The 22,327-nt window shown below is 40.4% G+C and overlaps 2 protein-coding genes across 4 annotated transcripts; one reads left to right on the forward strand and one right to left on the reverse strand.

Moving 5' to 3' along the window:
• Positions 1 to 580: 580 nt before the first annotated feature.
• LOC122786571 (homocysteine-responsive endoplasmic reticulum-resident ubiquitin-like domain member 2 protein) lies at positions 581 to 8,514 on the reverse strand. The gene is made up of 9 exons (XM_044052967.1): positions 8,436 to 8,514; positions 7,741 to 8,073; positions 5,729 to 5,806; positions 4,947 to 5,060; positions 4,666 to 4,796; positions 3,619 to 3,708; positions 3,211 to 3,501; positions 1,955 to 2,069; positions 581 to 1,626 (listed from the first exon to the last, which is right to left on the reverse strand). The coding sequence occupies exons 2-9, from the start codon at positions 7,885 to 7,887 to the stop codon at positions 1,459 to 1,461; spliced, it is 1,134 nt and encodes a 377-aa protein (XP_043908902.1). The 5' UTR covers positions 7,888 to 8,073; positions 8,436 to 8,514; the 3' UTR covers positions 581 to 1,458.
• Positions 8,515 to 8,954: 440 nt separating this feature from the next.
• On the forward strand, positions 8,955 to 21,787 carry recql4 (RecQ helicase-like 4). 3 transcript variants are annotated; one of them, XM_044053233.1, is made up of 28 exons: positions 8,955 to 9,314; positions 9,713 to 9,746; positions 9,860 to 9,954; positions 10,553 to 10,699; positions 10,818 to 10,981; positions 11,314 to 12,289; positions 12,457 to 12,539; positions 12,631 to 12,730; positions 12,943 to 13,111; positions 13,449 to 13,562; positions 13,905 to 14,072; positions 14,157 to 14,249; positions 14,334 to 14,470; positions 14,559 to 14,642; positions 15,274 to 15,462; positions 15,713 to 15,895; positions 16,429 to 16,630; positions 16,739 to 16,932; positions 17,555 to 17,638; positions 17,975 to 18,112; positions 18,190 to 18,279; positions 18,442 to 18,718; positions 18,810 to 18,939; positions 19,082 to 19,248; positions 19,482 to 19,659; positions 20,193 to 20,346; positions 20,434 to 20,542; positions 21,497 to 21,787. In XM_044053233.1, exons 1-28 carry the CDS (start codon positions 9,231 to 9,233, stop codon positions 21,616 to 21,618), a joined length of 4,665 nt encoding a protein of 1,554 aa, XP_043909168.1. In that variant the 5' UTR covers positions 8,955 to 9,230; the 3' UTR covers positions 21,619 to 21,787. The 3 variants fall into 3 exon arrangements, with proteins under 3 accessions (XP_043909168.1, XP_043909169.1, XP_043909170.1); XM_044053234.1 differs by having other exon boundaries at positions 18,445 to 18,718; XM_044053235.1 differs by having other exon boundaries at positions 18,199 to 18,279.
• Positions 21,788 to 22,327: the final 540 nt, after the last annotated feature.

A 22,327-nucleotide genomic window follows, 5' to 3' on the forward strand; every position in this document is an offset into this window, starting at 1 on the left:
TTTCTCATCAGGGCCTTTTCTTCTTCTGTCAGTTGACCGGAACACGGCAACATCTCTATGAATGCATCAAAGATGGCGTTCTGTTTCTTCCTGGTTTAAGAGTTTTAACATTTTTCGCCTAGAATCCCCCCACTTATCTCGCCTATTTTAGGCGAGATAGGTGCCCTCTCCTAAAATACAACATTTCTTCATCTGCTACAGCCACACATAATCCTCACCTGATTGTTGACACAAAGCCACAAATCGTATCACCACAGACAGGCTGGTGGTTTCGTCTTGAAAACAGCAGGTTCTTCCCTTCTTTGGGCGTCATGGTAGTTCACTTCCACTTTGACTTTAATCTCCAACAACTAGTTACCTCAGCTTTAATGTGCCACAGTCTTCAAATGCCTTTGATATGAAATGTGTTATCACAGAGAACCCATCTGCTAATTCACGGAACCCCTGTCTGTTAATTGCAGAAAGAAAGAACGCAGAAAGAGACAGATTTCCTGACTATGTCTGTGTGTGTATTGCAGAAACTGACAATAAAACTGACTTTGAACAAACTTCCCCATTTCTAAATTAAAAGAACACAACATTATCATGAAGGTAGGTTTAATAATACAACTATTATTATTGGTACACAACATGAGAAAGTAACAGCAGCAGCCATTTTCACAAACTGGAATTCCCAACAACCATCTTGTTTTTGTATTTTCCATTAGAGGTGGACGAGCTCTTCTCCGGCAGCCTCGCTCCGCTCTGTACGTAGTAGTTCTCACACAAAGTCACTTTTCAGTAGCCAACGTCACTCTGCGTCAACACTCATAAACGCGGTACACAATGTGTTCACACACATTTGTTGGACTCTAAGGCCCAACGTCACTCCTGTCATTCACCTTAGGTGCTACATGAGTCAGGGTCACCTGCTGTGGTTCTGTTGTTGCGACTAATGCAGCCCCCCCTTCCTTTTTTTTTTTTTTGAAGACAATAATCATTACAACAAAAATATTGTAGCTTCCTACAAAGAAAGATTCTGGTTATTAAACAGACACAGTGCTGTAATTATTTCTGTTTACAAATGTCCTAATTTTATAAATTATAGACACGTTGCAACGGGAGACACTATCAATCGCCATGTTAACAAGGCATCAGTGTCACTAGCAATCTTATAGAAGTTCAACTAATGTTCTTTTCATTTGAAGGTTCAAAATGTTTGTCTTTGTGCAAACAAACAAAAAAACAGTCAATATAAAGTGACTTGATTCACATCTTTCAGCCTGAATCAGTCACTTGTGTTTCGGCTCACAGTCTTTTTTTCTTTTCCTTTTTTTTTTTTTAGATACCAAGTAACGTAGACCACAAGGGAATCTGTAACGCTGCAGACGGCAACAGCTTCGTCAGAACAGATTGGATTGTTTGTCCTCTCTCAAAGAACGATATGGAGACCTGTGCAGACTCGTGGCAGCTCGCGGCTTAGTTGGCACCGTTTGGCGGCCCCTCTGGTATCAGTGACATGAAGAAGGTGATGATGAACGACCACGTGGACGCCAGGAAGCCTGCATTGGCGCCGCTGTTCGGGTCCTCTGCTCCATCCTCTCCACTTTCCCCGTCATCATCCGAGCCGTCATCCATCAAACCTTCCTACAGGAATTAAAGTCAGTCAAAATATAAATAAGTCCCACATCAGAGTCTCCTTGAATGAGATATTCTTACTCTCAGTGTATGACCAATTTATCATATGCAAAGTATTAAAAGTAAATGTCTGTTATATACATTTATAGTGGCATTTTTACTTGAATCTGGAAGAATAAATGTAGAGCAAGAGTATTTTTATCCGTCGGCCTGACTTTTCTGTACAAATCATCCAATGAGCTAAAAACTACAGCTTCACTTGTTACAGATAAAAAATCCCATCAGCCCCTGGGGGTGACGATTAAAGTCAAACTGAAAAGAGACGAAAGGCAGCAACCATTTCTTGCAAGTCGTGGTTCTGTGGCTCTCCCTCCATTTCGTCCTGATTGGCTCGGTCTCCGGGGAACTGGAGCTCGTTCTCAAGGTTAAAAGGAAACCAGCCGGCCTGGTGCCTGCAGACAGAAACCACCACGTTTATGTTCCCAGTTTGCAATTTCCCCAAAGTTAAACCTGTTGACGGTGAATTATGAGTTAGACAACGCTTTAATTCTATTAAAGATCGTATTACTCCTTATCGCTCAAGTTCAGTTCAATACATTTTTAGACTCATTTTGCCGTTTGGAATGAAAGTAAAGATAAAGGTATCTGTGATCAGAGATCTGTGGCTGTTGTTCCTGACATCGGTACTGGAGATGGGGGGTGCAGACGAGAACTGTCTTAATTCTCTTCATACATAAGTTTGAAAGACTCTCTGCACAAAATACATGGTGACCTTATGACCTTGGCACACATTGGTTGGCTGGTACTGGTCTCATCCATGTGGTGAAATGTCGGCTGAACTTTATCACGTCAGTGTATCAGTGTGCGGGTGTATTGTTTGTTCTGCTATCCTGATCTTCTTCATCCATGGGGTTTAACTGCAGCTTACCTCCGTGATGTTGCATTACTGGCATCTTCTAGAGTTAGAAAAACGCTGACAGTACCCAGTCAGTCTAACTGTTTCTTTCCTGTCTTGGTGGTTGAGACGTATCTGGCAGATTACTTCACAAAAAAATAAAATAATAAATGTTATCAATTATTTTTTATATTTTCAATTATGACATAAAATCCCACTTTCCATGTATTCAAATTTTTGGATAAAAAAAAAAAATCTAAAAGATTGATTCAAGACATTTTAATACCAATTAAGGCCTTGCTTTTAAATGAGTCTCTCAATCTCAGGGGTGTGACATCAAACATGCTCATGAGATGCCATGAGAAGGAAGGAGCACTATTGACAAACAGGAGGTTAGCCAAAAGAGCACATGCCTGACAGCAGCATTGAATTTCTACTATATGTCTTCTTCTTATGGCTTCTTCCTCACCTAAGAAACCTTTTAAGGTGTGGACCAATGGAAGTGATGAGGGCAGGATGTAGCACGACCCCAACAAATCAATCATAGGAGAAGCTCTAGGCTACAGTGAAAGATTTAAATATAAATGTTCCCTGATTTATAAACTGTTTTAATGTTGTGGTCAGAGACAAATTTCTCTTTCGTGTTGGCGACGGGAGGCTTTTTTAAAAAAAGCTGCAAATGCCACATGGATACTCACAGGTAAAGCACGAGCATGGCCATCACCACCATGACAAAGCGGCTGAAGGAGGAGTAGAAGTAGACGATACTGAGCAAGATCACGGCGCGGGAAAGTGTGTACACCCAGTCCAGCCAATCCCAGTTCAGCTCCTCTTCGTTCAGGATCTCCCCGCCCTGTGCGTTCATCTGCACCTCCGGGTTGCCACGGCGATCTGCTTGAGGCCGCTGGCTCACGGGGTCGGGCTGGTTGGGCTGAGCCGAGGGCTGCTCTGGCCTGAGGTGATGGGCGGAGGCGGCGGCTAACAAGTGACTGGTGTGAGAGAGAGACAAAGGCAGACAGGAAGTGAGCAGAGCTGCATGGCGACATCTTTTGTCTGGTTGTCTGAATGATGTTTTCATAGCGTTCACTGAACACGAAGGGACTTACTAATGCATGTAGTATTGGCGGGCGTAGAGCTGCTGCCACCACATTAGTGTCATGGGGTTGTAATACGACTGTGGTGAGTGCTGGTTCCAGCTGGAAAAAAGACAAACTGCATTAGGGGGGTTGTTCACATGCAGCGTTCAAAAACGCTGGAAAAATAACTAGAGTTGACGCAGCTTCACTACCTTACAACAATAGATTACTAACAGCTTGTTGCCTTCCCCCCAAATTTGCTGTTTATGGGTGAAATCTCATTCATTCACCAACTGATTTAGGAGATTCATCTGGATGACGGAGGTTCAAAACATATTTCAGAGTCTGTTAAGTCCAGTTTGACCTACTTCTCTGGCCCAAGTATCAAAAGTCTATCTGTATCTGTATCTCCTGAAGTCCGATAGGAAGGAAAAAATATTGAATCGCCATCAGGCGGCGACTTCACTGGTTGCAGAGAGAATTCAGTTCCAATGAAAGTCTATGAGGAATATTAGCCCAACTCTCAGTAGAACATGATGCCAATCTAATTACAGTAAATCCACTTAGCCATACGGCGGAGTAGCGAGTACTACATTTACATCACAGCAAGAAGGTCACCGGTTTGATCCTGGTTCGGCCAAGTGCCTTCATGTATGGAATTTGCATTTTTGCATTTTCCCTGTGTGTGCGTGGGTTCTCTTCAGTTTCCTCCCGCAATTCAAAAGCATGCAGAGATTAACTGGACACCCACATTTGCCCTGTGATGGTCCTGTCCAGGGTGTACCCTGCCTTTCGCCCTATGTGAGCTGGGATTGGCTCTCGCTCCCAGCTGACGAATAGATGATAAAGTACGGCACATGTGAATAGACCCTAGTGAGATTGACAGGTGGAATTGTCCAATAGGAGCCTGGTTGCAAGTGACAACTCTGAACTTCTAGTTGCAAAACATGAACATGGTGCTAATCAAATATTGATTCTGGAGGCTTCAATTCAGATTCTTAATGGCGACATCACTGGGTGACAGACTGGGTAACATAGATTAAAATAATTGTGCACTTCATCAGTCTGGATATTTACCTTTGCATAACTTGTGAATACATCTGGTGGTAAGGGAAGGGCGGGGCTTGCTGTCCGAGTCCATCACTGCTCTCCCCTGTGGACGACTGCTGTTGTTGACCAGCGGGAGGGACATTTGAGTTTGTAAAGGGCTGCAAGCAGAAAACAAATGTCCTCGGTTCCATGAGCAACATTTTTCAAATCCTCAGAGATGTCGATCACATCAGTGAGCTGGGTGATGAAATGAAACGCGGTCATGATGAAATAAATGGAAAGGTTTTACGAGAGCACGGTTGACCCACCGTGGGACTGGCCGTGTTCTCCTGAGGCTTGTTACTGCGGCTGCGGGGGGGCTTTGGGGAGCTGGGTGGAGTATGTGAGGCACAAACCAGGTGGAGCATATGGTACTCATCCTGCTGTAGAAGCCAATGCAGCTCATGATTAAACAGAGTCTTTAGTATTGCATGCACAAAGAAAAGGGAATCAACTTCTGTTGAGGGTGAACGTGACATTTAACACACTACAGGAAAACAAATGCACAGAGCGGCAGCAGATTGTGAGGATTTTTAACACATCTAATCCATTCAAAGTAGGGCTTGGCAACAATAAAATAAAACATAAGGATACAACTTTTATATATACATATATATATACACGCATATACACATATATATATATATATATACACATACACATACATTTTATGTTTAGGCATTGCACCAACACACTGTAAGGTACATGTTACTACTTTGGGTGTTTTACCACACATGTATGAAATATTTTCTGTCCATAAAAATGTTAAAAACCACAATTTACAGGTTTAAAAATCACTTAGTAAAAAGGTTTATTTGGTGATTGAGCTGTAACCTTCAGTTGTTGCTTTGCCTCACTTGATTTTTAGTACTTACAGACATTAGAGTAAACCTACAATGGGTCTGGTTTCTTGTTTGTTTGTTTTTAAAGGGAAAAGATAGAAAGAAAAGTGGGCGTGTTCTCTATATCAGGTGACATTTCAGTGACCTGACCTTTGATAATGTAATGATTAAACAGGAAAATCAGACCTGGAACATCAGAGAGATTTTACCTTTCTGAGAACATCTTTTAAGGTGAAGTGATCCAAAAGCAGCTTCCCGGAATACACCAACCTCTGGTCTTTGGAGCTCTATAAAATGTGTATAATGACAACAGGGTCAGAGCAGAACATCAGTGAATGAGTGTCACAACTGGAGTTAATTTTAGTTTCATCTCAAATTGGAAATGAAGGTCACAATATCGAAAAGGCAGCGATGTTGTGCAAGTGAGTAATGAGGATGAGATCATAGTAACCTCAATCGGGATAAGTGGGTATTAAGAGTGGATTATAGTGGCAGTACAACAAGGTCACTCTATGTCCTATTAGAATCTACATTCACTGAATCCTGGTCACTTACAACAGAGAGCCTTTTACTCAGGGATGAAATTCCCTTATTGTTAAAAATACCACATGTGATGTCCACTGACACGCAAATCTTACAGCGTGAACTCTACAGCACTACAGGGAGGCTCAGGGAAGGAGTTATTTCCCAGAGTATTTACAAAGATTACATCAGAACAAGCACAGAGCACAGACGAAAGGGAGCAAAGTCAGATTAACAGCACAACGCAACAGGAATTTACACCTTCTTTTCACCGTGGTGTCAAATGTACAGACTCTGAGGCTCCTTTCCTGCTTTTTCACTTTAAGAGTAAATCACGGTTAATGGTCTGTGTTACACTTATTCAACACAATGTGAATCACAATGGAGGTTTGGAATGATCCAAACAGCACAAAACAAGGTACAGGTTTGGCTGTGACTGCATAAATGCTGGACTCTGAGCTACACCAGTCATTCTACCACACATGCGTGTTGACATATGACATGCCTGAACTTATTCTAAACACTTCACCTCTGCAGTTTGAACAAATACAACATGGTTTGGGGAGAAAATACAGTACATATCTCAATGACAAGGTTTTCTATTATACTGTCAACCTGCACCATACACACAAACATACCCCACTTTTCCTTCAACATCAGTCAGGTGAAATCAACTAGCTTGGATGACAGAAGCATAATGTATTTCACAAATAGAGTGTTCCAACTTGGCATGACAACACAACCTGACTGGAGAACAACTCAGACCATTTCTGATGAAGACTCCATAACCATGTTGTTACATTTTGAATATATGGATGTACAGTATCAGTGGCCATTTTATAAACTTAATGCATTTAGTCATGTTGACATGATCAAGACAGTGTTACTAAGGTTCCAAACAAGTATCAGAATGCGGTAGAAAGGTGACTTGAGTGACTTTGAACGTGGCACGACTGCTGGTGGCCGACAACCATGTCTGTGTATTTCTCAAACTGATGATTCAAGCACGACCATGTCTAGGTTTTACAGAGAATGATTCAAAAAGTGACGACATATCCAGGGAGTTCCCTTGCTGGAAATGCCTTGTTAACCAGACTGGTTTGAAATGATAGAAAGGCAACAGTAAGTCTTGTGCAGAAGATCATCTTTGAAGGCACAACAGTAGATGGTCTACAGCGGCAGGAGACAACAGTGGTTACCACTCTTGTGTACCAGTGACATACAACATATAATATAATATAATGTTGTACAATACCATATAGCCAAAATATACCTCTACCTCAAATATTTTAAGCTCCATTGCATAACTTGACTTTTGTATTTGGTTTTATTACTCATGACCAGAAACTTTGTATGCTGCATCCTTTATCTAGAAAAAAAGGCTCCGTCAAGCAACACTATCAGACTTGACAACACAGCTCAAAATGAGCTGATAGGCTTAAATCAGCACAGTGTGGACTAATTTGACAATGCTTTGAATCCAACAGACATTTTTTTATATACATTTAAAAAGGTACACACTGAAGCTTTAACTACTTCCACACCACTCTTTAACATCTCTGTATCACTAGCTTTACTTCAAGTCCTCAATTCTGTCTTGTTAAGTGCATGTACACAGAATAATGTAAAATCAAATTCCCTGCATATGCACTCATACTTGGCCAATAAAGCAAAAGCAATTTTTGATGCATATACTCACTGGTTTACTCGGGTATACATCCGACAGGTGCGCTTTTAGTTTCTCCACAGTCCAGTTCTGGTGACAATTGATGGTCTGGTCATCGTACTTCTGATTTGGAGCCTTGATGACGAGGATAACAGGACCATCCACAACACCCGGATCCATGACTACAGACCATTTGTTATCAATGAGAAGAAGAAAAAAAATCCCTTGTCCCCTGTATGGAAACTGGCTCCTTTCCCCGGGAATAGTTTTCTACAGGATCCCTGGACCCATCGGAGCAGCTGTTTTTTATCTTCAATCTTCAGTTGTTAGTCTGCAGCTGAAGCTGTTTCCTCCAGTTCAGTGCAGCTGGAGCCCGAGGAGAGAAAACACTAGGGTTAGCATAATCTCGATAACACAACAGCTTCGTATATATCGGACAAGTGATGAATGCTACAACCAATACGGCCAAGAAAATCTAGCAACGGTTATAATTTGTACAATGCTGTGCACAGAAATAGCCATTACTTATTAAAGGGGGGGTTTGTACCAGCTAATCCAAGTCAGGGGTATTTAACAACTGGCTGAGCTACAGTTAGCTTCACTACGGTACACTGACAAACGACAACGGTGTAAAGTAGAAAATATAACATAACACGTTTGGCAAGCTTCATAAAAATCTAGTTTTATTAAGACATGCAACTGAAACGCGATAAATCCGGACTACCTACCCTGTTTACTCAAGATGAGCGAATATTATCTACTTGGGCTGGACCTGTGTCTTACACTTCTTCTGTGTATTTTATGAGGTCGTTGACATCCTAAGTTATGGCTTATTACCTCCTCCTGCTGGGGAAAACTGTTCATTACATCCAAGAAACTACTTAATAAAAAAAAATTTAATAAATAAATAAAAATAAAATCAAAAATATGAATTATAGACATTTTTTTTTACATATTTAATAATAATGCAATACATGAAATGGTCTATCAAGGTCAATACATTTGGTTTCCATACATTACGTTAATATAAAAAAAGTATTAAATATCTGTCTCATCTGTATGTTTTTCATACAATCATAAGTACTGATTAATAAGGGCCGGACAATAATTAGATAAACAGTTTAACGCTATAAAATAAATAGATTATTATGTCGGAATATTCGCGAGTTCGGGGGATAAGTGACAGAATCTGGCAACGCAGACTGTCACGTGCGGGAGCGGGAAATCATAAACAACACAAAGCGGAAGTCTTCCTCTGCTATACTTGTCACGAGAAAAGACATGCATTTTCTGCCTGCAAAAGTCCCAGTGAAGAATGGTTTATAGGCCGCTATTAACACAGAGTTTTCTGCTGACGAAGTCAACGAACAACATAGTTTAAAAGCGTTTTTATAGCTGAGGTTGAAAGCACAGTAGCCTGAAGTTGTTCCTGAAACTACACACATGCATCACTGCGGTCAATTCATATCTTGAAAAACGCTCTTATAGTTTTTCTCTTGTTCCTTTTAATCGACTAAGGCGTAATGGATCGTTATAACGAGGTGAAGCTTTTACTGAAGAAGTGGGAGCAGGGTTTCGTAAAAGAGCAGCAGAGGAAACCGAGCAAGGTGAGTTAACGTTAGCTCGAGTTAACGTTAGCTCGCATTTAACCAGCTGTAAATAAAAACAAAATGTTGCCCTGAACGGCAGTAACGTGACATTTAGTCTGTTTGTTTGAGCTGGGCGATATCGTAATATTCTTTATAAATATAGCAAAGGCTCAGTATATAGTATGAATGTCTTTGTGTTTAACATGTCATTGCTTTTCTCTGTATTTAAATTTTTTACAGCTGTAATTAATTGGTTTCTTCAAGAGCAAAACTTAATATTAACTTGTCTGATATTTTATCGTGATCTTTACCTGTAGACGTTTCCGTCGTGATGATGTTTTAGATATTTACAATTAATTAATTAAATCTAAGATGTACTTCTATGGTTAGTTATTTAAATGCTCTGTAATTTCCAGGACGACATTGACCAAGCTCCAGAGGACACCAGAAGTGAGTATTAGCCATAATTACATTACAGATAAAGTGTTCTTGTCCACCTGCACCATCACCCATCTGTTTGTAGACAGAAGAGAATAATTACTCTGTGTGTTTCTGAATTTCAGACCTCTATAAAGAATATCGCAATTTAAAACAAGCCAAAGAGAACAGCAGCAGCGATTTAGCCAGTGAACATGGTGCACAGCCCACATCAGCTAAGGTCAGTACAGCCCTCAAACTGAGTTTGTTTATAGCGTCTGCTTTTTGTCAGATCTAGTTTCCATTCTTTGTGTGTAAATGATAGAGTTCCCTGTTGCTCTGAGTGTCCTTTAAAGGGGACCATTAAAAGCCTTAACATTGACCCTAATGTCCAAATGACCCACGTTAAAATGCTAGACACGATACACTAGAAAATATTTTCCTCAAAAATCGTTTAGCTTTCTTTGTTGTGAGAGTGCATACACAATATAAACAAGCACAGGGACAGGGAATGAGCGGGTACAAACAGAAATTGAGGGGTAAATAAAAGATATTTTGAAGAATAAAGCTGTTATTATGAGTGTATATGATATGACGGTTGCTATGATGGCTTGGTCTGCTTGCGTTGACTTTCGTTTGACCGATTACATTCGTCTTCATTTATTTTCTGACTCTGTGTCTCTCTCTTTGAGAAATCCTCCTTAACTCTCAATGCATATTTATAACGGGAAACATGTCTTGGATTGAGGCTTAATTAGACAATTGACAATTGTGTATTGATATCTCTGCTACTAAGAACCCACTAACAAAAAGCATATTTTGTTATCTGTCTGTGTCAGAAGTCAGACTGTTGGGGTTCCCATCTGAACCGTAGTTTGTTGCCGGCATCCTCTCCCAGACTGTCATCTGAGGACAGAGACAGTCTTAAGGCCTCAGCACAGTATTATGGCCTAAAACTTAAACATAATCTGACCACACTCAGTAAGGTAAGACAGAACCTAACACATAACAATTACTTGGGCTCCAAAACAGACAGTTTGGTAATTGTAACAATTATTTATTTGGTTTTAGGACTATTCTAATGGTTTTCTGTCGTTCCTTCAGGAGAAACCTCTCACGCTGAAGAAATCAGCCCTTCATGGTCGAGTTCCTCTAAACTCATTAAAAGATGGTGGACACATCAGTCAAACATGCAGTCCCAATGCTGCTGCTTCTGCTACTGCTAAGACATCACCGTCTGACCCCATATTCAATCCCTTCTCACCAAGGTAATTAAATAAAAGAAAGTAGTGTAATGGTAGCTACATATCACTGCATTATTCATAGGCAATCTAGGCTGTTATTAATAGTAATTGTCATGAAATCTTACAATGTTATATTGGTTAGCTGAAATGTCAAACTTTTTCCACAGTATAAGGTGATGCCTTCAAACACTTTGTCTTGCCAGTAGTCTTAATTTATCCGATTTGCAGCAGCCTTTCACAAGTTTTATACTAAATCATTCTTTGTATTGCATTATGCTATCATTTGAATGGAGTGGACACCATTGGCTATAAAAACGTTGTGTTATCCCTTCTTGTGATGATTTCCTTATTCACAGAAGAGTAAAGACTAACCTGGGGTCACTGACTTCAAAGACACCTAAGCCAGTGGAGCCTGAGGAGCCATTTGAAACAGTCAAAGGGTTCAGTGATGAACCTTCAGATGAAGCAAGTGGTGGTGATGTTCGTCCAGCTCCCTCTTTAGTCAGATCTTCTTCCTTTATGTCATCATTATCTCCTCCATGTAGCACGGAAAACTCAGTAGAAACCATGGAGGCTACACAAAATGCAGGAGCTTCAAGAGACAAAATGGAGAACTCTGAAACTTTAGGAACTCCAAAACAAGGAATTAATTCCTTTAGAGGAAGCTCACAATTTCCTGGAGGTTTCCTTAACGGAAATGGAAGTAATAACACTGGAGGAAGACCTTCTCCTGTCAGTAGATTCAGTTCTGTTGACAAGAAATGGCTGGAGAGGTGTCAGGTGTTTGAAGAATTGGAAGCAGAGGAGAAGCCTGGAGCAGGCAACCAGGGAAGAGACACAGAGAGAAAAGTAGAGAGGGAAATGGAAGGAGAAGAGAGAGTAGAGGACAGGGGTGGAAAAATGGCGAACATTGAGATAGATCCAGAGGGAGAAAAGGGAGGGATGACAGACTCAGTGAGAAATAAAGACTTTAAGAGCACTGCTACTGACAAAACAGACAGTGATGGTGCAACAAAACCTAGTAGGAAAAGTAAAGGAGGAGGCAAACTGAAGAGGAAGGGAGGTGAGGAGATGCAAAGAGAGCCAACGCCACCTCCAACACCAGAGATTGATGCAGATAGTCCTAAATCTAACGGTACAAAAAAGAGAGGGAGGAAAAGGCAGCGAGAAGATGAGGTGCCACAAGAGAAACGAGTGAAAAAGCGGAGGGTTGGCAAAGAGGATGAGGAGAGTCCGGCTCAAAAGGGACGGAAGCAAAGGAGAACCAAGGAAAAAGGAGAGGAAGATGGAGAGGGAGATGAGGAGGAGAAGCCAACAGTAACAACCAAAAAGGTAAGGAGCTAATTTATGTTCATCTCGCAGCAGAACATACCATTTATTTCATATAATTTTAAGTGATGATTTTCATTTACTGTGTAATTTAACACAATGCTGGAGAAGCTGCAAAACTGATCTTGAAAGTGCTTAAAAAGTGCTTGAATGTGATTCTTTTTATCAAGGTCCCCCAGGAGAACTTATTGGGAGAAATAGAGGAGGAATTTGTGAGCAGAAGAATGTGTCAGAGTCAGCCTGTGAGATCAAAGTAAGGTCACAGTCACACACAGCCACCTGGTACAAAATGATACTGCAGCATATTTACGTTACTCCTCTTAAATTCTCTTTTTTTCCGTCAGAGGCATGAAAGGAGCAGAGGGAAACTTTGTGAAGATTAATCTGAAAAAGAAATCTCATGTCAAAGGTTATGCACTTAGAGGAATGATGCTACGCAAGCAGGTAACATTTGTACCTGTGTGTTTATAGAGGATTGTCTTGCACACTAATGTTTAGAGGAGCTTATCTTATACATAGAGATGTCATTTAAAATCCTTGTGGTGATATTATGTGTTTGTGTTACTTTGTCCCACACATCTTTATATGTATAATTCATTTATCAAGAGTAACAGCGACATGTCGAGGTGGTATAAATATTTTCGTACATGTCTCAGATATACATGCAGAAGTTCCAGCTGAAAGGTGAACGTTTCGGTGGAGGTGGTGGATATTTCGGCAGAGGAGGAAGAAGAGGAGGCTTTAGAGGGGGGCTCAATCGCCAGGGTGACACCTGCTACAAGTGTGGAGGGACCGGACATTGGGCCATGGACTGCAAGGGACAAGGTGATACAAAATGAACGTAGTTAGAAAGAGGTGTTGGGTCTATGTTTGGGTCAGCACCAAAGTCTAATTCTTTCTTCCTTCGACCATAATCTACATCAAGTGAAAATGTAATGCTTGAGTTAAGCTACTCACAAACAGACAAAGTTGGCCAAAAACACAACCTGCTTGAAGGAAGCAATTACATACACAGTTCAGGTTGATTCAGTACATTGGTGTCAAAATTGAAATTTACCACTTCAAAATCAATCACAGTGATACATTTCTGATGTTTGCTCTACGGGACACAATGATACCATGTATTTATCATCACTTTACCATTTTGAACTCTTCTCTTTAGTTGCCCCTCCACCTCCTGTTCCTGAGAACCAGCCTGTTGAAGAGGAGCCGTTTGAATTGCCAACTCTGGAGGAGGTCGCCAGGGCAACAGGAACACTGGGACCGCAGCCGCTTGGTATGTCTGTTGACCTTTTTCCTGTGTAATGAACATGCCGCTTTCCTCCTTCCATCTAACCAGTATGAAATTAGTTTTTATTAAACATATTTTCATGGTCACATATATAATACATCTTGAAGACCTCAGTTTCTTTGAGAATTAATTTACATTCAACTTAAACTGACTACAGAACCTTTTTAACATTAAATTAAACATTAAATTAACATTAAGCGTGCAATGCTTGAAATGTCAATACACGGAAGCCTCAAAGGAAAATGAGAAATCCATCACTTTTTTTAAAAAAAACACTGCTGAATATATAAGAACTTTTGTGGGGATCATGATGTGTGTGTGTTTCAGTGTCATGCACCAGTGTCAATGAGGAGCAGCAGCACCAAGGAAACGGAGCAGATCATAAACACAAGGATGATGTGCTGTTGAATGTGATTCGCCCCGACTATGAGCGACCTGCTGCTCCGCCACCAATGGAACCACTTTATCCTCTCACAGATGAGGGAAAAGTCCAGGGTAACACATATTTGGTCTAAAAGCGGTGTTAATAAATAATGAATACACTTTGTCAAATGTTAACATTTGTACTTTTGTGTTAAGAAACACCTGCTGATGTATATGCAGCTCTGCAAGAACTCGGATACAAGTCTTTTAGAGCGGGGCAGGAGGAAGCCATCATGAGGATCTTGTCAGGCAAGTTTATATATATGTACATGCGTTTTATCTGTGTAGCTATAATCTATACTCATGGTAGTCACTCTCTTTCTCTGTCCTTAGGTCTCTCCACTCTTGTTGTGTTGTCAACTGGGATGGGAAAGTCATTGTGCTATCAGCTTCCAGCCTACCTGTACGCTCAGAGGTCAAACTGCATCATACTGGTCATTTCTCCTCTTGTCTCACTGATGGACGATCAGGTAATCACAGCTATTTTTGAAACTCCTGATCAGAGCAAAGTTACCCTCTTGTCTATTTCAACACTTACCACATCTCATGTGTTTCCAGCTGTCTGGCGTGCCAGCCAAGCTGAAGGCAGCCTGTATCCACTCCAACATGACGATGAAACAGAGAGAAGCTGCGATAGAAAAGGTAGCGTCTGTAAAAGAAGACTCCACAGTAGAGAATCAGCATTGACATGATATGATTGATCTCTAAGGCCCATTTTTGAGAGTTTATTGGCAGAAATATGTTACATGTTATGTATAAATGTATAATCATACAAAGTATATGGCTTTTCAAGGCTACATCGTTGCTGTCATCTTGTACTGTCATGTGTATATACAGTATAGTAGCATTAATGGACAAACCAGCAACTGTGTGTGTTTTAGCTTACTGAGCTAATGAGTGGGGTGAGTGGAGTCTTCTATTTTGTCATGATCTGCAGTCTTGCCTATAGGTGATACTAATTATGATGGTGGACCTTTAGCAATGATTTTATTCCATTACATCTACATCTTCAACTGTGTTGTCTGTAAACTGTAGTTGTTCCACTTCAATTAGTTCCTTCCAGAGCGTTTGATTAATCACATGAGCTTTAATTCGAAATGTGGCTTGTTTGAAAAGATGTTGTACAGAAGCCTTTTGACATTACAGTAATGCAGTTTCAGCCAGTGTTTTACTCTTTCATTGTACATTCAGTCGTATCTTCACATCGTATCACATTCACATACATTCGTATCACAGCCCAGACTGTGTGTGCTCTTCCTCTTTTTTCCTCCAGGTGAAGTCAGGCCAGGTGTGTGTGTTGCTCCTCTCTCCGGAGGCTCTCGTTGGTGGAGGAGGTTCAGGCTCAGGATGCCTGCCCTCTGCTCAGGAGCTCCCTCCTGTGGCCTTTGCCTGTATAGACGAGGCTCATTGTGTGTCTGAGTGGTCACACAACTTCAGACCCTGTTACTTAAGGCTCTGTAAGGTGGGTTAATGATGGTGTCCTCAGTTCATTTAAATGGAAAATGACACTGCACGGATATATTTACATGTACAAGTGATGATAAATGATCACCTTATTAAGAAATGGATACTTTGAGAAGAGTTTGTCTAAAGTAATATCAGCATATCTGCATGTGAACGTTTCCAAGCTGTAAATAAAGATTTAAAAGTATGACATTTGTTAGCAACTAAAAGAAATATATAATCATAAATCCTGACTTATGTTTTTACAGGTGCTGAGGGAGCGTTTGGGAGTGAAGTGCTTGCTGGGACTTACTGCCACAGCCACTCTGTCTACTGCTCTAGACATCGCTCAGCATTTGGACATCACTGATCAGGACGGCATAGCAGTCAGATCCGCTGCAGTGCCGCACAACCTCCAGCTGTCTGTGTCCATGGATAGAGAGAAGGATCAGGTGTGGGAGTTTACGTGTGTTCCTAATAGGGCTGCATCAACTAATCAATTTCTAAATTACTCTCAAAATATTTTGATAATTGTTTAATGCATTTTAGTGTTATTTTGTCTTATTTTTCAGTTTCTAAATTGTGAATAATTTCTGATTTCTTTCTCCCTCTGTGACAAACTGTACATTATTCATTGTAGGACAAAACCAAACACCTAATTGATTAAATTCTGCATCAGTGTTTGTGTTGAAAATGTGAATGCACCACCAAATTAAAGGGATTTTCATTGTTTGAAAGAGAGTGCTTTGGAGTTTTGCTGACAGTTAAAGCATTTTCAAGTAAATGATAAATTATAAATTAAGAACATAATCAGTAGCTGCAACTCTAGTTCCTAAATGAATATTTAAAATCTTGAACCTTCATTCATAGTGGTGAAAACTCTATGTTTCCATGGCTGCAGACCCCAGGGCTGCAGACTCCATCTTCTCCCTCATGTCTTTCTGTTACTTATCCTGTGTCTCTCTCTCTCTCCTGTCGTTTTAAGGCTTTGGTGTCCTTGTTGAAAGGGGATCGTTTTGGTTGTCTGGATTCCATCATTGTTTACTGCACCAGAAGAGAGGAGACGACTCGTGTGGCAGCGCTGCTCAGGACCTGCCTGCAGGGAGTTCTGGTGAAAGAAAACAACCAAACCAGCGGCAGCAGCCAAACACAACACAACCCTATAGGACAGAGAAAAAAAGAGCTGGGTCGGTTCACATTCACTTGTGCTTGTACTTTATATTGAAAATGAACCCATTCACCAAAGTGCAGAGAGATTAATTGTCTTTAGTGATCATCATTTTCTGTTTTTACAGCAAGGAAGAAGATTCGTAAGCCTCTAAAATGGCAGGCGGAGTCGTATCACGCCGGTTTGTCTGCGTCTGAGCGCCGCCGTGTGCAGAACAACTTCATGTGCGGGGAGCTTAGGATAGTGGTGGCCACCGTCGCTTTTGGCATGGGCCTCGATAAATCCGATGTCCGCGGTATCATCCACTACAACATGCCAAAGGTGTGTTGTTGCCCAACTCATCTAGCAATAGTGGTTCCATTAAATATGTAATTCTGTGGCTGTTAAAGGGACAAAAGTGTTACTTCTTTAAGGTCCATTTTGTAAAAAATCTTTGCTCACCTTTCACCATCCCTTTCTCAATGCTGGGTTGTGTGGATTGAACATTGTTCTTGATAAACCTTATTTATATAGCACTTTTCTATAGCAAAGTGTTTAACAGTCCAAACAACCTTAATCAGATATTACAAGTCCGAAAAGAAGCCCAGCAGTTCACATAATGAGCAAGCACTATAGGCAACATTGGAGAGAAAAGAAATCTCTGACAGAACCAGGCTCAAAGTTGGTTTCCATGGTCTGGTGGTACAAGATGGTGCCCTCCATAAAGCATGTTTGTCCTAACTATATATGACAGGCTATGGAAACCAAACAATTTTTATTTTATAGCAATTTTACAATTATATCAACATACTGACCCTTCTAAATGTTACACAATCGTCAAAAAACACCTCGTCAAATAGTTGTGACTTAAAACCTTGTCATTGCAACAAAAGACTAAACCATATCTATTATGGTCCAAGTCCTGTTTGTGTCAGTTTTCCCTTACTGGTCATTGTTTTTCCAGAGCTTTGAGAGCTATGTACAGGAAATCGGGAGGGCGGGGAGAGATGCAGAGCCAGCACATTGCCACCTCTTCCTGGACCCTGAGGTGAGAATTACATTTTTATAGCTATTATTTAAGCTTTTATTTAGCATTTAATAGAAATTGTGTTGGTTGCACTCGGTTAAATCTGTTCATTTATAGTACCATACATTTCTGTCTTTTGTTTTTATTTCCAAAAATGTTAGTCATAGTTCAAAATACTCTAAATGTAAATGTATATATATTAAAGATACTAGAAAACATTCAAAAAACTGCACATATTTAACACACACCAGTAGCTGTTGTAATGTCCCTTCTGTGTGGCCCTCTGCTGCTACTTGTTCTCTTACACAGTCTCACACTTAAATGACTGAAGTCCCTGCTTGTGTGTTTTGTGTGAAGGGTGGAGATCTCCATGAGCTGCGTCGTCATATCTACGCCGACACCGTGGACTATTACACTGTCAAGAGGCTGGTCCAGAAAGTTTTCCCTCCATGCAAATGCAAACTGATACACCAGAAACAGCAGGATCTAATCCAGGTAGCTTTCATTTTATGTGGCTGCATCTCTGTTTGTTTTACGACTACATGCTTTTTCTAGAAAAAGTTAAAGTGTAGTATGTGCAGGATGTTGAAGACTCTGAGCTGTTGGAGATGATGGACACGTGTGATCAGGAGAGTAGTTCAGATCCTGCTGCTGCTGATCAGGTAATTGAATGGTCTGTCATATCAGGCAATAAAACCATTAAATATGATCGAATAATAGATTTTTTTCTGTTTCACATTGTATGTATAATGTGCATGCACTGTATTTATAAAGCACCACTTTTAAGATTACACCAGTGCATTAAATGACCTTGTTTTCACCAGAAGGAGAGGTCATATCCAGCTTCAGCTGAGTTACAAATCCAGGACAATCCGGAGGAAGAAAAAGAAGAGGTGGAGAGGAAAGAGGTGCAGACAGGTAATGGAGGGGGAGCAGAGGGTTCGGAGAAAAACCAGGAGGCAGAGGTGAAGGCAGCCAGTGATGGCCTGGAAGACTGCAAAGAAAAGAGCTACAATTGGCCCAGAGAGCGGGTTTGTCACACGCATGAAAGGGCGATTCCCATTCAACAGACGGTCGAGGCCTTGGACATCACAGAAGAAGGTGAAAATGAATACACATGTAAATTGTAATAATAAACTCATGAAGACATAATCAAGTGTGAGAAAACCTTAATGTTTTGTTTGTGTTTGAGGTGTGGAAACTCTGCTCTGCTATCTGGAGCTGCATCCTCAACGTTTCGTCGAACTTCTCCACCCGACCATGTCTGTGTGTAAAGTCAGCTGCTACGATGGGCCGAGACAGCTCCAGAAAATCACTAAAATGTAGGAAATGTTTATCGGTAGCTAAATTATTCTGGTACAGTGTCCTTAAAAAGCGCCACATTCTGCAGCTGCCACATGTATGCACAGATATGTCTACATGAAGAAGCCTTTGAGCGAGGTTTTACTTGTTTCTTCTCTGCAGCTGTCCTCCTGTCGCTGTGGTACTGGCCAGAAAGCGGATGGCAGGTGAGCAAGTGGAGACGTGTGATCAGCTGGAGTTTGATGTTGTCGAGGTTGCAGACACTATGGGATGGCAGCTTCCTCTTGTGAAGAGAGGACTCAGGCAGCTGCAGTGGAGCACTAGCAGAGGTTTGTTTAAGATAATTTATGATATGTTTATGGACTACAAATTTTGTCTGGAGCTGGGAGCAGCTCTACTATCATTTGTAGTTAATTAAGTTTATAAGGTACAAAGAGTGACAATAAAGAAACTCTTGGTGTTTATTTATTTTTTAATAAAAACACATTCTTTCAACTCGTTTATGGACAAAAATGAAACAAAAGAAAAATAAATCAAAAAAATGCAAATATTTGTGTTACAGCTGGAGGCCGAAGTGGTGTCCTTGTGGAATTCTCCTCTCCGTCTTTATACTTCCGTTCCTATGGCGACCTTAGTGACGAGGAGATGGACAGAGTTTGTCAGTTCCTCCATAATCGAGTGCAAGACCAAGAGAAAACGCAGCTCTATCAGCTGAGTGCCTGTTTTAAGGCTTTCAAGAGGTACACCTGTGTTTTATTTCCTTAGCCGAATTGTTCCTTTGTTTTATTCGTCTGTCTTTATTTTTATCATTCATTCATTTGTCTTCAGATGGTTCCAAGCGCTGCAGCACGTTTTTAAATGGCATTCATAAAGCGCAACGATTATTTGGGGGTGGGAATCTGCTGTTGTGGCTCCTAAACAGTGGAATGATCTGCCTGTGCACGTTAGACAGGCCTCTTCCCTGTCTCTGTTTTTTTATCTCCTCTCAAAACGCATCTCTTTTCGTTGGCTTTTGACACTATTTATTTTGTTAAAGTAATTTTATTTTTGTTTTATTGTATGGCTGTTATATTTACCCTTGTTTTATGTCTCTTAATTTATTGTAGTTTTTTTAGATGTTTTTTTTTTAATTGCCTCATGTGAGCTTTTATGTATTTTATTTTTTATTCTGGACAGCGTTTTGGTCCACTGTGTTTTTTTGCTTTACGTTAATGTTGGATTGGATTGGATTCAGTTTACAAATGGTTATGTGTGTATGTGTGGTGTTCTCTAGTGTTGCCTTCCAAAGCGTCCTATCCTGCGTTGGTGATTTGGATGCGAGTCGCAGTCTGCAGCTGAAAAGTCTTCTGTCTGAGTACTTTGACAAGAGACGAGACCGTGAGCACATGCTCAAACCAGTAGAGATGGAGGAGCTTGACAAATATAAGGTAACAGTCACACACAGGATGGCTAACACGTCTTACAGCTGTATTAAGTGCTCTTGATCTTCTGATTTATTTGTGTTTTTGTTGTAGATAGTGGACTGGGAAAATCAGATCAGAGCAGACATCAGAAGTTTTCTTTCCAACCGCAGTGATGAGAAATTTTCTGGAAGAGCTGTCGCCAGAATACTCCATGGCATAAGTGAGACCACACAAATACATAATCTGGCCTTCACACTTTTCCTTGAAACAGCCCGGGCTGTTTCCTTGAAACAGACTGGGACCTGGACCTTGATAACAAGGCTATAAGCAAGGACAGAAGAAAAAAAATGGCTTTAACTAGTTAACAAAAGGCTTGTATACAACTGCTCAAGTCTACAGTATCTCAAGTATATCTTTATTGCAGTTACAGTTGAGGCAGCATTTTTTTTCCTGAAGATTATGAATCGCTTACTCTTCCACACCAAAGTCCATAGAGAAAAACAGTGTCTTTAAATCAGAAGGAGGCACAGATGCTGCTCAATTATTGCTGCCTCGTTTTACAAGTTTGTTCGTATTTACTTAATTAACTCAAACCTACCTAATGGATTTAAAACACTCAAATCTCTAGGGAACACATTTGAACTTACTGATGGAGGCAGCAGGGAATGACGACAAAAAAAAAAAAACTTGTACATCGCACTTATGACTAGCACTTCATAGTTTGTTCTACTTGAAGCTCTTACTTACTTCTAGCTCTTATTTGTACCCAAATGTTTAAATGCACTTTTGTAAGTCGCTTTGGATAAAAGCGTCTGCTAAATGACATGTAATGTAATGTAATGTAATTAATAACCCCTGTTTGCAGTGATTGTAAAATTGCTACATCGCTCTATGGACTTTGGTATGGCGAGATAGCTGGTTACAAACCATCACCTCATACATTCACACTTTAAAAAAAAACATACTATGACTTACATTTCCTCTGAGAAGCCACTTCACGTTGACTTTTACGGCTTGTGCTACAACACTCACTGCAGATTGTCTGTTTCAAACATAAGGACTCTAAACCTCTAGAGGGCGATATAGGACTAATTGGAAAATGTTTTTACATTGATAGTGTTTGAGTAGAGAGAGCTCTGATTGTAATATAGTGAATCTGAAATCTGTCTTTCAGGCAGTCCGTGCTATCCTGCTCAGACCTACGGCAGAGACAGGCGTTACTGGAGGAAGTACATCCAGTTTGACTTCAACCAGCTCATCAGACTGGCTATTCAGGAGATCATTTGTTTCAAGTAACTCTCCAAACATGTATAGCAGAAGCACACACACATGCATACTATGTATGGATTCATGGACATCAATTTGCTTTAACATGTAAACTTAACTTTACTTAAATTATGTTGTTTTCTGTTGAGTTTTTATACGTATATTTGTAGGTCATAATTAAATAAAATCCATTTTTCTACTTCAGTCTTTTAGTGACATCAATTGCAAATAGCGATTTATTTTTCAAATTGGTTTTCATCTTTAAAAAAAACCCTCTTATCTTGGCTGTAGTGGGGAGTGGCTGGGGGGGCATATACTCACACTCCAGAGAAAAGTCCTGACTGAAATGAATCAATACAAGGAAGTAAATATAAAAAGAAAAAATGTGGGATTTTTTTTTCTTCAACCTCTGCTCTGTCAATATCTCTAGTTTGGCTAAGAATGCAAATATTTACTCATTTTCAGAGTTGTACCTTAACGCAGGTGACTTAAAGAGTTAAGTATTTTCTCACCAATGTGATTCTTGAAGCCACTGCCAGCAGTAAACTTTAAAAAGAAGCGTGTAAATTATGTTGAAACATCTGGATTTTCAAACTGCAGCCAGTCTATGTTAAGCAAACTGTCTCCTGGCTATATCTTATTATTTACTGCACAAATGTCAGTGTGACAGTGTGATAGTGTTCACTTAATTCTCGGCAAGCATGTGTATTTTAAAATATGCTCTTTGGAAAGAGTTAAA

The sequence above is a fragment of the Solea senegalensis genome, linkage group LG20 (assembly GCF_019176455.1).
Source record: "Solea senegalensis isolate Sse05_10M linkage group LG20, IFAPA_SoseM_1, whole genome shotgun sequence".
NCBI lineage: Eukaryota > Metazoa > Chordata > Actinopteri > Pleuronectiformes > Soleidae > Solea > Solea senegalensis.

Coding starts and splice junctions, on each gene's coding strand:
- LOC122786571 (XM_044052967.1), bottom strand. CDS start 7,887: ATGGATCCGGGTGTTGTGGATGGTCCTGTTATCCTCGTCATCAAGGCT. Junction 5,061..5,728: donor TAAAAGATGTTCTCAGAAAG/GTAAAATCTCTC, acceptor TGGCTTCTACAG/CAGGATGAGTACCATATGCT. Junction 3,709..4,665: donor TATTCACAAGTTATGCAAAG/GTAAATATCCAG, acceptor TCTTTTTTCCAG/CTGGAACCAGCACTCACCAC.
- recql4 (XM_044053233.1), top strand. CDS start 9,231: ATGGATCGTTATAACGAGGTGAAGCTTTTACTGAAGAAGTGGGAGCAG. Junction 12,540..12,630: donor AGTCAGCCTGTGAGATCAAA/GTAAGGTCACAG, acceptor TTTTTCCGTCAG/AGGCATGAAAGGAGCAGAGG. Junction 14,471..14,558: donor TCTCACTGATGGACGATCAG/GTAATCACAGCT, acceptor ATGTGTTTCCAG/CTGTCTGGCGTGCCAGCCAA.